Below are 10,987 nucleotides of genomic sequence, written 5' to 3'. Positions count from 1 at the left end.
CTCCAGCACAGCAGCACGAGACCACCCCACCATTCCCCTCCTCCATCCATTTCCTGCGCGCTTTCCCCTCTTTCTGCGCTCTGCTTTCCTCCTCCTCCATTTTTGTCTCTTTTTCGGGTCCATGCTCTTCTGTCGGTGCCCGCTCCGTCTTGCGTATCGTACGTCCTTGCGATCATTCCACCCTCTTAGTCACTCGTCGACCAGAGCGTTTTCGTATACCTTCTCCCGTCGTTCGTCCGAGATGAACACCGTGGACACGACCGAGCGCCTGACAAGGCTCAGGCAGCTGATGCGCGAGCATCAAGTCGATGTTTACAGTAGGTGGTGCATGCGCGTTCCAGTACCGTGTTCGCGTTGAATGTTCGTCGCTCATGCTTGATTATTGTCCTCCGCCTCTAGTCGTACCCTCGGAAGATAGTCACCAATCCGAATATATTGCTCCGTGCGACGCACGTCGAGGTGAGCTGCTGGCCCTGGAGATCTCGACCAGCTGTCTGCACTGGCCGTAGCTAACCCATACCTTCTCTCCCTTCGCAGCCTTCATCTCTGGCTTCACCGGCTCCGCAGGAACCGCCGTGGTGTCGGCCACCAAGGCCGCCCTCTCGACCGACGGGCGATATTTCAACCAGGCCTCCAAGCAGCTCGATAGCAATTGGACCCTCTTGAAGCGAGGATTGGAGAACGTCCCCACCTGGCAAGAATGGTAACCTACGACTCCCACAAGAAATGGACCGTCACAATGCAAAGAGAGCCATATTGATGGCGTGTCTATACTTAGGACTGCGGAGCAGGCAGAGGGTGGAAAGGTGGTCGGTGTTGACCCGACTGTCATCACCGCCGGTAAGGTCGAGAGCTATTGTTTGCTCGCGGGCGTAACGACGGCTGACGGTTACGCCTCCAGCTAGCGCCAAAAAGCTCTCGGAAACGCTTGCGAAAAGCGGCGCAAAGCTGGTGAGCATTGAGCAGAACCTCGTCGACCTCGTCTGGGGCCAGGAGCGCCCACCTCGACCCAACGAGAAAGTCACGGTCCATCCCACCAAGTTTGCTGGCAAAACCTTCCAGGAGAAGATTTCTGATCTCCGCAAGGAGCTTCAGGCTAAGAAACGGGCTGGATTCATTGTCTGTAAGTTTTTTTTTTCGGCCATAATCTTCGCTTGATTGTGTTGGAAAGGACCCCGCGCTGACTGCGTCCTACAGCCATGCTCGACGAGATTGCATGGCTCTTCAACCTCAGAGGAAGCGAGTACGTGAGATTATGCCAGAAATATTAAGGTATACAGTCTGACTGGTGTTGATGAAGCATTCCCTACAATCCAGTGTTCTTTTCATACGCAGTCATCACCCCCGACAAGGTGGATCTCTACATTGACGAAGACAAGTTAACCCCCGAGGTCAAGGCGCACCTGGGTGATGATGTGGTCATTAAGCCCTATGATTCCATATTCGCGGATGCAAAGGCGCTGGGTGAAGCCGCCGCCTCTGGAGAGACGCCCGCAAAGTACCTGATCTCTAACAAGGCATCCTGGGCGTTGAGTCTCAGCCTGGGTGGTGAGAACAGGGTAGAAGAAGCGCGGAGCCCTATCGCAGATGCGAAGGCCATCAAAAACGAAGTCGAACTTGAAGGCATGCGGGCGTGTCATATTCGCGATGGCTCCGCTCTGTCCGAGTACCTTGCATGGCTGGAGAACGAACTGATCAACAAGAAATCGACGCTGGACGAAGTGGACGCGGCCGAGAAGCTCGAGCAGATCCGCTCCAAGCGCGAGAACTTCGTGGGTCTCTCTTTCGACACCATCTCCTCGACGGGGCCGAATGCGGCTGTCATCCATTACAAACCGGAGAAGGGCAGCTGCTCGATCATCGATCCCAACGCCATTTACCTGTGTGACTCGGGCGCACAGTACCTCGACGGTACGACCGACACGACCCGCACATGGCACTTTGGCCAACCGAGTGAAATGGAGAAGAAGGCCTTCACCTTGGTCCTCAAGGGAGTCATCGCTCTGGACACGGCGGTCTTCCCAAAGGGTACGAGCGGCTTCGCCCTTGACGCCTTTGCTCGGCAGTTCTTGTGGCGAAACGGTCTGGATTATCTTCACGGCACTGGTCATGGTGTCGGCTCACACCTGGTGAGTCACCCTGCGGATTGGTCTTCTGTTTCTTCTTTCTTATCGTCTTGACAGAACGTCCACGAAGGACCCATTGGGGTGGGCACGCGTGTCCAGTATTCCGAGGTTCCCCTGGCGGTTGGAAATGTCATCTCTGATGGTAAGTCATGTGCCGCAGTTCAGAAGTCCTTTCTGAGAGGAGTGTCACTGATCCATCTCTTGTAGAACCGGGGTACTATGAGGACGGGAAGTTTGGTATCCGGATTGAGAGTAAGAGACCTTATCTGACCCTTACCACCAGGGCTTCAATCTGACTTGTGTAGACATTATTATGGTTCGCGAAGTCGAGACACCGCATAAGTTCGGTGATAAGGCATGGCTGGGCTTTGAGCATGTCACGATGGTCCCATTGTGCCGCAATTTGATCGAACGGTCGCTTCTGACGGCGGCGGAGATCGAATGGGTGAATAATTACCACGCAGAGGTGTGGGAGAAGACCCATGGCTTCTTCGCCAACGACGAATTGACCCGCAATTGGCTGAGAAAAGAGACCCAACCGCTTTGAGGTAGATCTTCTCACGAATTCGCTCCTGTAGAATAAGAGAACAAAGCTATATGGTCACTGGGGGTTAGGACCCATGGGTTTGGCTTTGGCGAGTCCGGGTATATATCATTATATATGATACATATCTTACAGATAGAGGATTATTTTTCCCGTCTAATAGATACTGTACTCCTTTATGCCTCGAACCCAATTCCTAGATTTTGCTGCAGAAACGGGCGTTGAGGAACGATGCCAGCCAGCCAGGGATTACCTGGTACGGTAAAGGCGCTCCCGCAAGCTCGTGTGGAGCCGTCCCGCATGTGGCAGCATGGCCTTCGTTATCGCCCCTGGAAATAATCATATAGTCTGGTCAGACCCTCAAATAATCGACCCCAGTCCAAGTCAGCACCGAGATCTGGGGCTTGGACGCGACGGAAGACCTTCCACATCAGCACTGGAAACTGCCCCGCGGGAACATGGTCAGCGAGTTGACAATCGGACCTCCGATCGCTCCGCCGCATCAAACCGCGTCTGTGTCCGCCTGCCGCTACACTCGAATCCGCCGTTCCCATCCTCTGCAGAACAAACCACTGCCTCCTCTGTTGGCGACTTGATCTACCTCTGCCATTCTGTGATTCCTAGACCCGGAGTCTGGCATGAGCGGCCGCAGCCCCTATACAAACGGATACGGGTATCCCTCCGACTCGGGACGCTCCGACGGAGGAGGAGCATATGGCGGTGGAGGTAGCCTGGGCGTGAACGGGTATGGAGGAAGCGGAGGACGAGAGCGAGAGCGTCGCCCAGGTGGTTACGGAGGATTCTACAGTGAAGAGTCGCAACAGCGCCCGACAACGGCGTCGTCGACTGCGTCCCGCGAGCGCGGGCGGGACAGACCCAACTGGGAACGACCGCCTCAGTCCTCTGCATCGCGGTCGCGTCCCAGGGACGTCGACACAGGCACCAGATGGCGGCCAGACAGGGATGAGCTCGACTATACGAAGCCGAGAGGTCGCTCAGATACAAATGGGTCGCGCGGGCCGCAGTCCATTGAAGGTATGGTGTTGCCGTGCCAGTACAGAGATTATGGCTCAATGGCTGTTTTTCGGTATTTTGCTGACTCTGCGATTTTACAGATGTCCTCCAGACGATTCAGCGTAGATGGGATTTCATGGCAGCGGACGACTGCACACCAGTCCAGGTGGCGTTGCAGTTGATGGACAACAGTACATTGGGGAAAGCAGACCGCGAGCCAGAGTTCCTGGAAACGCATAAGCTGATACAGAAGACCCTGAAGTCGATCGTCAACGGTAGGTTGGGTCTTGTGTCCGAATCGGGAAACAAACTTGCAAGCTGATGGGTCGTATTCTGTCTCATTAGAACACCACCAGGGATTTAACAGCTCCATTGGTACTTATCACAAGATCCAAAACGGTATCCACAACTCACAAAACAAAGTTCGGGCGTTGAGGAACTCTCTGGAGGAGGCAAAGGCTGGTCTGATCACTACAAAACCCGAGTTGCAGGGCTTGGCAATGTCCTCTCAGGAATACGACGATGTCCTGCAGCTGTTTAACCACATCCAGGAGATCCAGTCACTTCCGGAAAAGCTAGAAGCCCGGATATCGGAAAAGCGCTTCCTCGCCGCGGTCGACATCCTCCATGAGGGGCTCCGGTTGATGCGCCGGTCCGAATTTGAGAACATTGGAGCTCTCGTGGATCTGCGCGCCTATTTCAGCAACCAAGAGACATCACTTACTGACATCCTGATTGAAGAGCTGCATGACCACTTGTACCTGAAATCTCCGTATTGTCAAGATCGATGGAAATCCCCTGCCGCCGAAAAGGAGGGTGGGGGAGCAGGCGGCAGCTGGAGCACCTCGACCTGGGACAGACCTGTCTACAGCTTCCTGGCGAAGCTAGATATGTCGTCTCCCATGGTGGAAGACGCCTCTCGGAACCCCGAAGCTGACACATTCTACTATATCCGAGTGATCATCGAAGCCCTAAATAAGATGGGCCGCCTCGATGTCGCCGTCGACCGGATAGAGCAAAGGTTACCAGTCGAGCTGTATTCCGTGGTTGACAAGACCAGTGCAGAGGTCGATGCTCGTCATCCAAACTTGGCGCGAGGCCTCTTGTCTCAGGACAGTAAAACTGGCCTACCGACAGAGATCAACGAGCAGCGCGGCCATGTGCTGACTGAGTTTCTTCACATTCTCTACGCCAAGTTTGAGGCCATTGCAGAAGGCCACCGTGTCGTTCACGATGTCATCACAGGCATTGTCGAGCGTGAGGGGATGCGCAGAGGCACTTTGGCGGATGGTTTTAAAGAGTTGTGGAAGCTCTACCAGAGCGAGGTACGTTTATTGATTTTCCTTTGGCTCAAAGCATGTATTAATTGCCAAACGGGAACCCAGATTCGCTCCCTTCTGCATGATTATTTGGCCACCGACGGTGATGACTCTTATCGATCAGCTCCTCGCGAAGCGAACGCCAGACGCAATTATTCCTTGAATCAGAGGGATAAGTCCAGTGTAAGGATGGCAGTCTCCTTCAACGCGGATCAGGAGCACTGATATCGTCGCAGAAAATGTTTAAGCTGTCCGAAATCGACAAGAAGTCGACTGAGATGAGGGCGGAACGAGAGGATTTGGAGGAGATATTGAGATCTTCTGTGCCTGGACTGGTGACCAAGTCGTCGCAGAAGACAACGACTGGTGATAAGTCGCAGTCGAGACAGGGGAATTCCGGCACTGGCCACAAGCTCCTGATCGAACCGAGCGTGTTCAATATTGGTCTCCTTCTCCCGCCGTCGCTGTCATTCATTCAGCGGCTCAAGGACCTTGTGCCTGTTGACTCCGAGATCGCGATCGGTACCTTGACCTCCTTTTTGGATGATTTCTTGGTCAACGTCTTCCAGCCGCAGCTGGATGAGGCAATTACAGATCTCTGCACGTTGACTTTCATTGCTCCGGACGCCTTTGCGGAGGACCCGAATTGGGCCACCGTGTCTCCCAAGCCCATCTTCAAGGTCAGCAGCCTTTACTGCGTAATCTTATTCTCTGGCTGCTCTCTAACCTGGTTCGCCTTTAGGGAACTGTTAATTTCATGTCCTTGGTGAAAGCCTTCAGCAAGATGTTGGACAGCATCCCGCACGATCAAATGTTCACTCAAATGGTCCTCAGTCAGATCGTGACATACTACGACAAGTGCTGCGGATGGTACAAAGGTGAGTGAGCATCATGGAGATTCGTACACTGCACTTCAATTAAGCTGATCATCCTCAGCACTTGTAACGCGAGTGGCATCACAACCTTCTGGAGGCCTTCGATTCAAGGCAGCAGCAGCGTTTGCTGAATCTGGGGAAATCCACGACACGGCTGCAGAGCTGTGGACTGGGAGTGGCGCGAAAAAGAAGGAGCTTATCGACAGAGTGAGTATCCTGAGATTCTATTGTAGAGGAGACAGTCTTGCTGACAGTAGCAATAGGAAACCGAGCTTCTCATCAAAAAGACCAACGAAACGCCACTGGAACCCTACGATATCATCTCCGATCCCAAGACTGTTGTGGCGTTGTCGTTACTGTACAACAGCATGGTGAGTAGCGACGAACTAGAAGTCCGAGAAAAGACAATCTAACACACTCTTTCAAAAGCACTGGCTCGCGAGCCATCTCGCAAAACTGAGATATATCACAACGTCAACTGTTGATTCTTCACGGTCCGAGTCGGGGCGGACGACCCAGACTCGTCGATGGACTCTGATCTCTGCTATGAAACCACAACGCGACAGCATCAGCCAGCCGGTCTATCTGCCAATGAACCAGGAGACAGTCGTCATTTTTGACAACACCCTTCAATCTCTGCGAAATCTGGCTACCACCGCTCTCCTAACATTGCACATTGACGTTAGGTGCGGAGTTATTCATGTGCTGACAAAGGCGATGGCGGGTCCGAATGGCCCTCAAAAGGTAGAAGAAACTCCCACGACTCCGAGTCCCAGTGCCAACAACCAGAACTGGCATCTCATCCTTCCTACGCAACCTACCTCGGCGTCTCCGCCCATCCTCGAGCTGAACAATGACTTGATTTCCTTTGATACGAACATCTCCTCGTACCTTGGGACAAACGAGCGTCGGTTTATTACGTCAGGCCTGGCAAGATTCATCGACCAAGTTTTCGTCTCGTGTACTCGTTACATTGGTGCGATGAACAATAATGGTGCCCTTCGGCTGCAGCTGGATGTGCTTGTCCTTCAGCAGAATCTGAAGAACATCATCATCGACTCAAGCCCGGAGCCGAAGAAGGACAAAGAGAAAACCGAGGGCGAGCAATTTCACGAGGTGGTTGCCCTTCCTCGCAGTGCCAAGTTCCTCGACTGGTTCCTGGAGGGTCCGCAGAAGGCCCTGGACTATGCCAAGGAGGAGAAGGAAGCATTTGCAACGCAGGGTGAGAAGGCCCTTGCGGCAGGGAATGGGGAGCCGTTCACCTATGACGAATTGAAAGTGCTGATCGATCTCTGTTTCTCGGAGATCATGCGGGGTCCTAAGGGAGAGCAGAACCGCGAGGACTACATGGCGGCCAAGCGGAGCAATGCCGAGGCGATGTTGAGACTGAACGAGGTGATGTGGGATTCCAAGTAGAGTCGTTTTCTCTTGTTTTGTCTCCCTGCTGTTTGTTTTTGTCCGTCCAGGCACATGATGGCTGGTGTCATGGGTCTTTTTACGAGGAAAAATCTTCTCAGTGTATGTCGCATGGCTTGGCTCACTTCTGGGATGAGTCCTCATCTAGTATATGCGCATGTCTTTTACTTTATATCAACTAGTATTATTGACTACAGATAGATAGCACTTGGCGTGGGAACGTGTATGTGTATGTGTATGTTTACGCGCATCAAGGGACTTTGTTCCTGGAAAAGCAGTTAGTTTTTGTGTGTTAATAATAGTGGAAAATAATATCAAAATGCATTATGCGCCTTCCTTTTATTCGGATCTCTCGGCCGTCTGTCAAGGCCGATCCGCTTCGTTGGCTTCCGGCGCTAAATGACGTTGACAGGAGGCCGCTCGCGTGGTCAAGACGCTTTTCTGGGTTAGGGCGTTTCAGGGATATTAATGAAGGGGACGCAATGGGGTTGGGGTTATTTCCCCCCAGCTCAACACTGGACTTTACGGTAAGTTCGAATTTCAGTCCAATGCCTAAGTAAGGTCCTGAGAGTATACTCTGTACTACATGCCAACTACTGTTCATATGGATGTGCACATGTATTTACCAACCGGGAACTGCCTGATGGTGCTAAGCTAAGCTCGTGTCTGAGATTTGTAGCAGATTTACTCTGTTTTGCAGTGAAAACTCCGTAAAGTACCCAGTCCATGGATATGAAAGCTCATTCCAGTCAGGTCACTGGTGGAGTGCCTCGACTTGAACGCCATCAATTTGCCAGATCACGACGATATATCTACGACCCCCTCTACTATTCTCACTTTACTCTTTTAGGAATGGGAGTGAAATGAATTAATTATGTCGTCTAGAGTAGTCTCCGTGTCTCACCGGCCCACTGTTGGTGAGAACTAGCTTCAATGCTATCTGTCTGTCTATATGGGATCTAGAGCTCTTAAGATCCATGGCTCTCTTTCGATGCTTTTATTCTTTCTTTTCTCCTCGTCTTCATTTTTTTTTCTCTCCTCGTTTCCTCCTTTCTCTCCCTATACAGGTGCCCATCCGCTCGCTGTCTGAGACAGCGTCCTCCTTTCGTTCATTTCTTCCCATTTGTCGCCGTTCCTTACACAGATCTTTGAAAAAGAAAAAGATTATCATTCATCCATTCTTTTATTATCACTGCCTTGTTCATTATACTCGACATCTTTGACCTCAATTTTTCCGCAAATCGCGTAGAGAGAAAGGAACCATGAAGTTCTACCAAGCTGCAGCTGTTGCAATTGCTGCCCTCAGTGCAGCAACCACGGCCAGTCCTAACCAGCCCTTTCGTCGTGATGGCCAGTGTCCCATTGGATATGCCTTGAAAACGTACTATGTCACTGTTTCTGCGACTCCATCGCCATCGTCATCACCAGCGTCGTCTTCTTCGCCTGAACCTACAACCACTATCAGGACCACTTCGACGACGACGACTCAGGTCACCCTTGAAACATCAAGTACCAGTCAGACCTCTGCTGGAGCGAGCGCTGTTTCGACAACTGCTGCTGCCCCTGTGTCATCTGAAACGCCTACTGTCGCCGCCAGCATCCAGCAGAAGCAGCCAGAACCCAGCACAACAACAGCAACAACGGCTGTGACAACAGCAGCTCCAGTTGCGACGACTTCAAAAGTTCCTGTTGAAGTGGTTTCTACGTCAGAAGTGGCTTCTTCTTCATCGTCTTCTATCAGTGCTGCCCCTGCACAGTCAACTTCTGCCGCGTTCTCTTTGACATCCTCTTTAACATCCTCTCTAGTGGCCCTGGGCTCTACCAACTCTGGTCAGGCTACGTTCTACGGAGGCGACGTTGCCGCTGGGACATGCTCGTTCACTTCGTACACGCTTCCTGCAGGCATCTTTGGGACTGCGCTGTCCGACTCGAACTGGGATGATGCCGCCAACTGCGGTGCGTGCGTGTCTGTCACTGGTCCTAGCGGTAACTCGATCAAGGCGATGGTGCGTCCATTAAAAGAAACTGGAGATGAAGATGAATTTTGGAGCTAATTGCATGCAACAGATCGTCGACGAATGCCCCGGATGTGGAGAGAACCACCTGGACCTGTTCGAGAACGCCTTCGCCGAGCTGGCAGCCACATCCGTGGGCGTCATCAACGTGGACTGGACGATCGTCGAATGCGGCATCGACAGCCCGATCATCCTCCAGAACAAGGACGGCACCTCGCAGTACTGGTTCGCCATGCAAGTCGTCAATTCCAACGTGCCGGTCAAGTCGCTCGAGGTCAGCACGGACGGCGGCAACACCTGGCAGTCAACCACGCGGGCGTACTACAACTACTTTGAGAACAGCAGCGGGTTTGGAACGGACACGGTCGATGTCCGTGTCACCAGCATTACGGGGAAGAGTATCGTGGTCAACAATGTCAGCTGCAGCTCCGGGTCGTCGACGACCGCTAGCTCGAACTTTTGATTTGATGTCCGACAGATAGGCTGTTGTGGGAACAAAGGTCGGAGACCTTTCTTTACTTTTTGTTTTTTCCTTTCGTTTCTCCGTTGAGAAATTCCTTCCCATTCTATTCTCTATTCTCGAGCTCCATGAGCTTGGCTTCTTGTCACGTGTGACGAGAGAAGAGAAAAAAAATCACCTTTTGATCTGTTCTCTTCTTCTATCACATCCCCACCCTGGTGGGCGGGTCCTTTTTTTTTTTGGAAAGAATAATCATTTTTGAATGGATTCTCTTCCTTCCTTCCTTTATCTGTAAATATTGGATAGACAATCAATACAATTACGCACTTTTCCTATTTATTTATTTTTTTTCTTGGCAGAAAATTCCCAACATATTTTATGGCAAGGCTCTTAGACTCATTTCTTAGCAGCCCTCATTTATCACTAGTATATATAATGTATTAGAACCTCCCATGGAGGTCATTCCACGTCAAGTCACAGTACAGCTGTTACCGGGAGTAATAGTCCTTCAGCAAGAAGCGGAGGAGGCTCTGATTTTGTTGCCTGTCGGATCTTTCCTGTGAGGCGAAAAGATTGTTCATTTTAAGGTCCTAAGAGGGATTGCTTTTTATTTATCATCATCTTGGCTGGGATAGATTGTTTCTTCTTCTTCTTCTTCTTCTTATTGTTGTTGTTGATGTTGATATAACTTGCTCAAAAACTGGACTGACTTGAAACTCATTGGGAGAGGTTGCAATTGTAATTATATACGTGCTATTTATCTGCATATCCATATTCAATACATGTATAGAGAGTATATACGGAGTAGTTATGTCGGCTATGACGTACTTACTGTACATGTATTTATCTATCGACTTCGAGCAAAGCCACGAGATTTCATCAAATCAATGAATTCAAGAAATCAATTCTTATTTTTTTTAGTCAAAAAAAAAGCCTCTTATAGTCAGAAGTTATTTATTACTTAGTCTTTAGAATTAGAATTCATTTGTCTTGTTCTAATACCAGGTACCTAGGCACCTAGTACTACTGGTAAATCGGCGTTTCCAAATAAGGCAACATCGGGCCCGAGGATAACCTGTTCAGGCTCCTTCGGGCCCGAACCATCAAACCATTTCCCGATTGGGTATCACAGACAGGTCATTGCATAGTATGGGATAGGATAGGATGGGCCGAAAGTAAATCAAAAAAAAAGTGTTAGCCGGGATTTTCCCCCATATT

General features: G+C 51.0%; 3 protein-coding genes across 3 annotated transcripts; all 3 read left to right on the top strand.

Moving 5' to 3' along the window:
- Nucleotides 1-121: 121 nt before the first annotated feature.
- On the top strand, nt 122-2,673 carry T310_9680 (Xaa-Pro aminopeptidase; the record flags this gene model as incomplete). The annotated part of the gene is made up of 10 exons (XM_013467857.1): nt 122-317; nt 400-459; nt 538-703; nt 779-840; nt 902-1,123; nt 1,198-1,243; nt 1,301-2,129; nt 2,184-2,268; nt 2,334-2,378; nt 2,432-2,673. 10 exons carry the CDS (start codon nt 122-124, stop codon nt 2,671-2,673), a joined length of 1,953 nt encoding a protein of 650 aa, XP_013323311.1.
- Nucleotides 2,674-2,980: 307 nt separating this feature from the next.
- Nucleotides 2,981-8,073, top strand: T310_9679 (Exocyst complex component Sec8; the record flags this gene model as incomplete). The annotated part of the gene is made up of 14 exons (XM_013467856.1): nt 2,981-3,131; nt 3,295-3,705; nt 3,786-3,959; nt 4,030-5,009; nt 5,070-5,186; nt 5,240-5,683; nt 5,746-5,881; nt 5,940-6,085; nt 6,142-6,249; nt 6,308-7,290; nt 7,345-7,396; nt 7,500-7,523; nt 7,597-7,821; nt 8,011-8,073. 14 exons carry the CDS (start codon nt 2,981-2,983, stop codon nt 8,071-8,073), a joined length of 4,014 nt encoding a protein of 1,337 aa, XP_013323310.1.
- A 483-nt stretch (nt 8,074-8,556) lies between these two features.
- On the top strand, nt 8,557-9,772 carry T310_9678 (cellulase/expansin; the record flags this gene model as incomplete). The annotated part of the gene is made up of 2 exons (XM_013467855.1): nt 8,557-9,300; nt 9,362-9,772. 2 exons carry the CDS (start codon nt 8,557-8,559, stop codon nt 9,770-9,772), a joined length of 1,155 nt encoding a protein of 384 aa, XP_013323309.1.
- Nucleotides 9,773-10,987: the final 1,215 nt, after the last annotated feature.

Source organism: Rasamsonia emersonii (assembly GCF_000968595.1).
Source record: "Rasamsonia emersonii CBS 393.64 chromosome Unknown ctg1118621762196, whole genome shotgun sequence".
Lineage (NCBI taxonomy): Eukaryota > Fungi > Ascomycota > Eurotiomycetes > Eurotiales > Trichocomaceae > Rasamsonia > Rasamsonia emersonii.
This window is presented reverse-complemented; position numbering and strand designations above follow the sequence as displayed.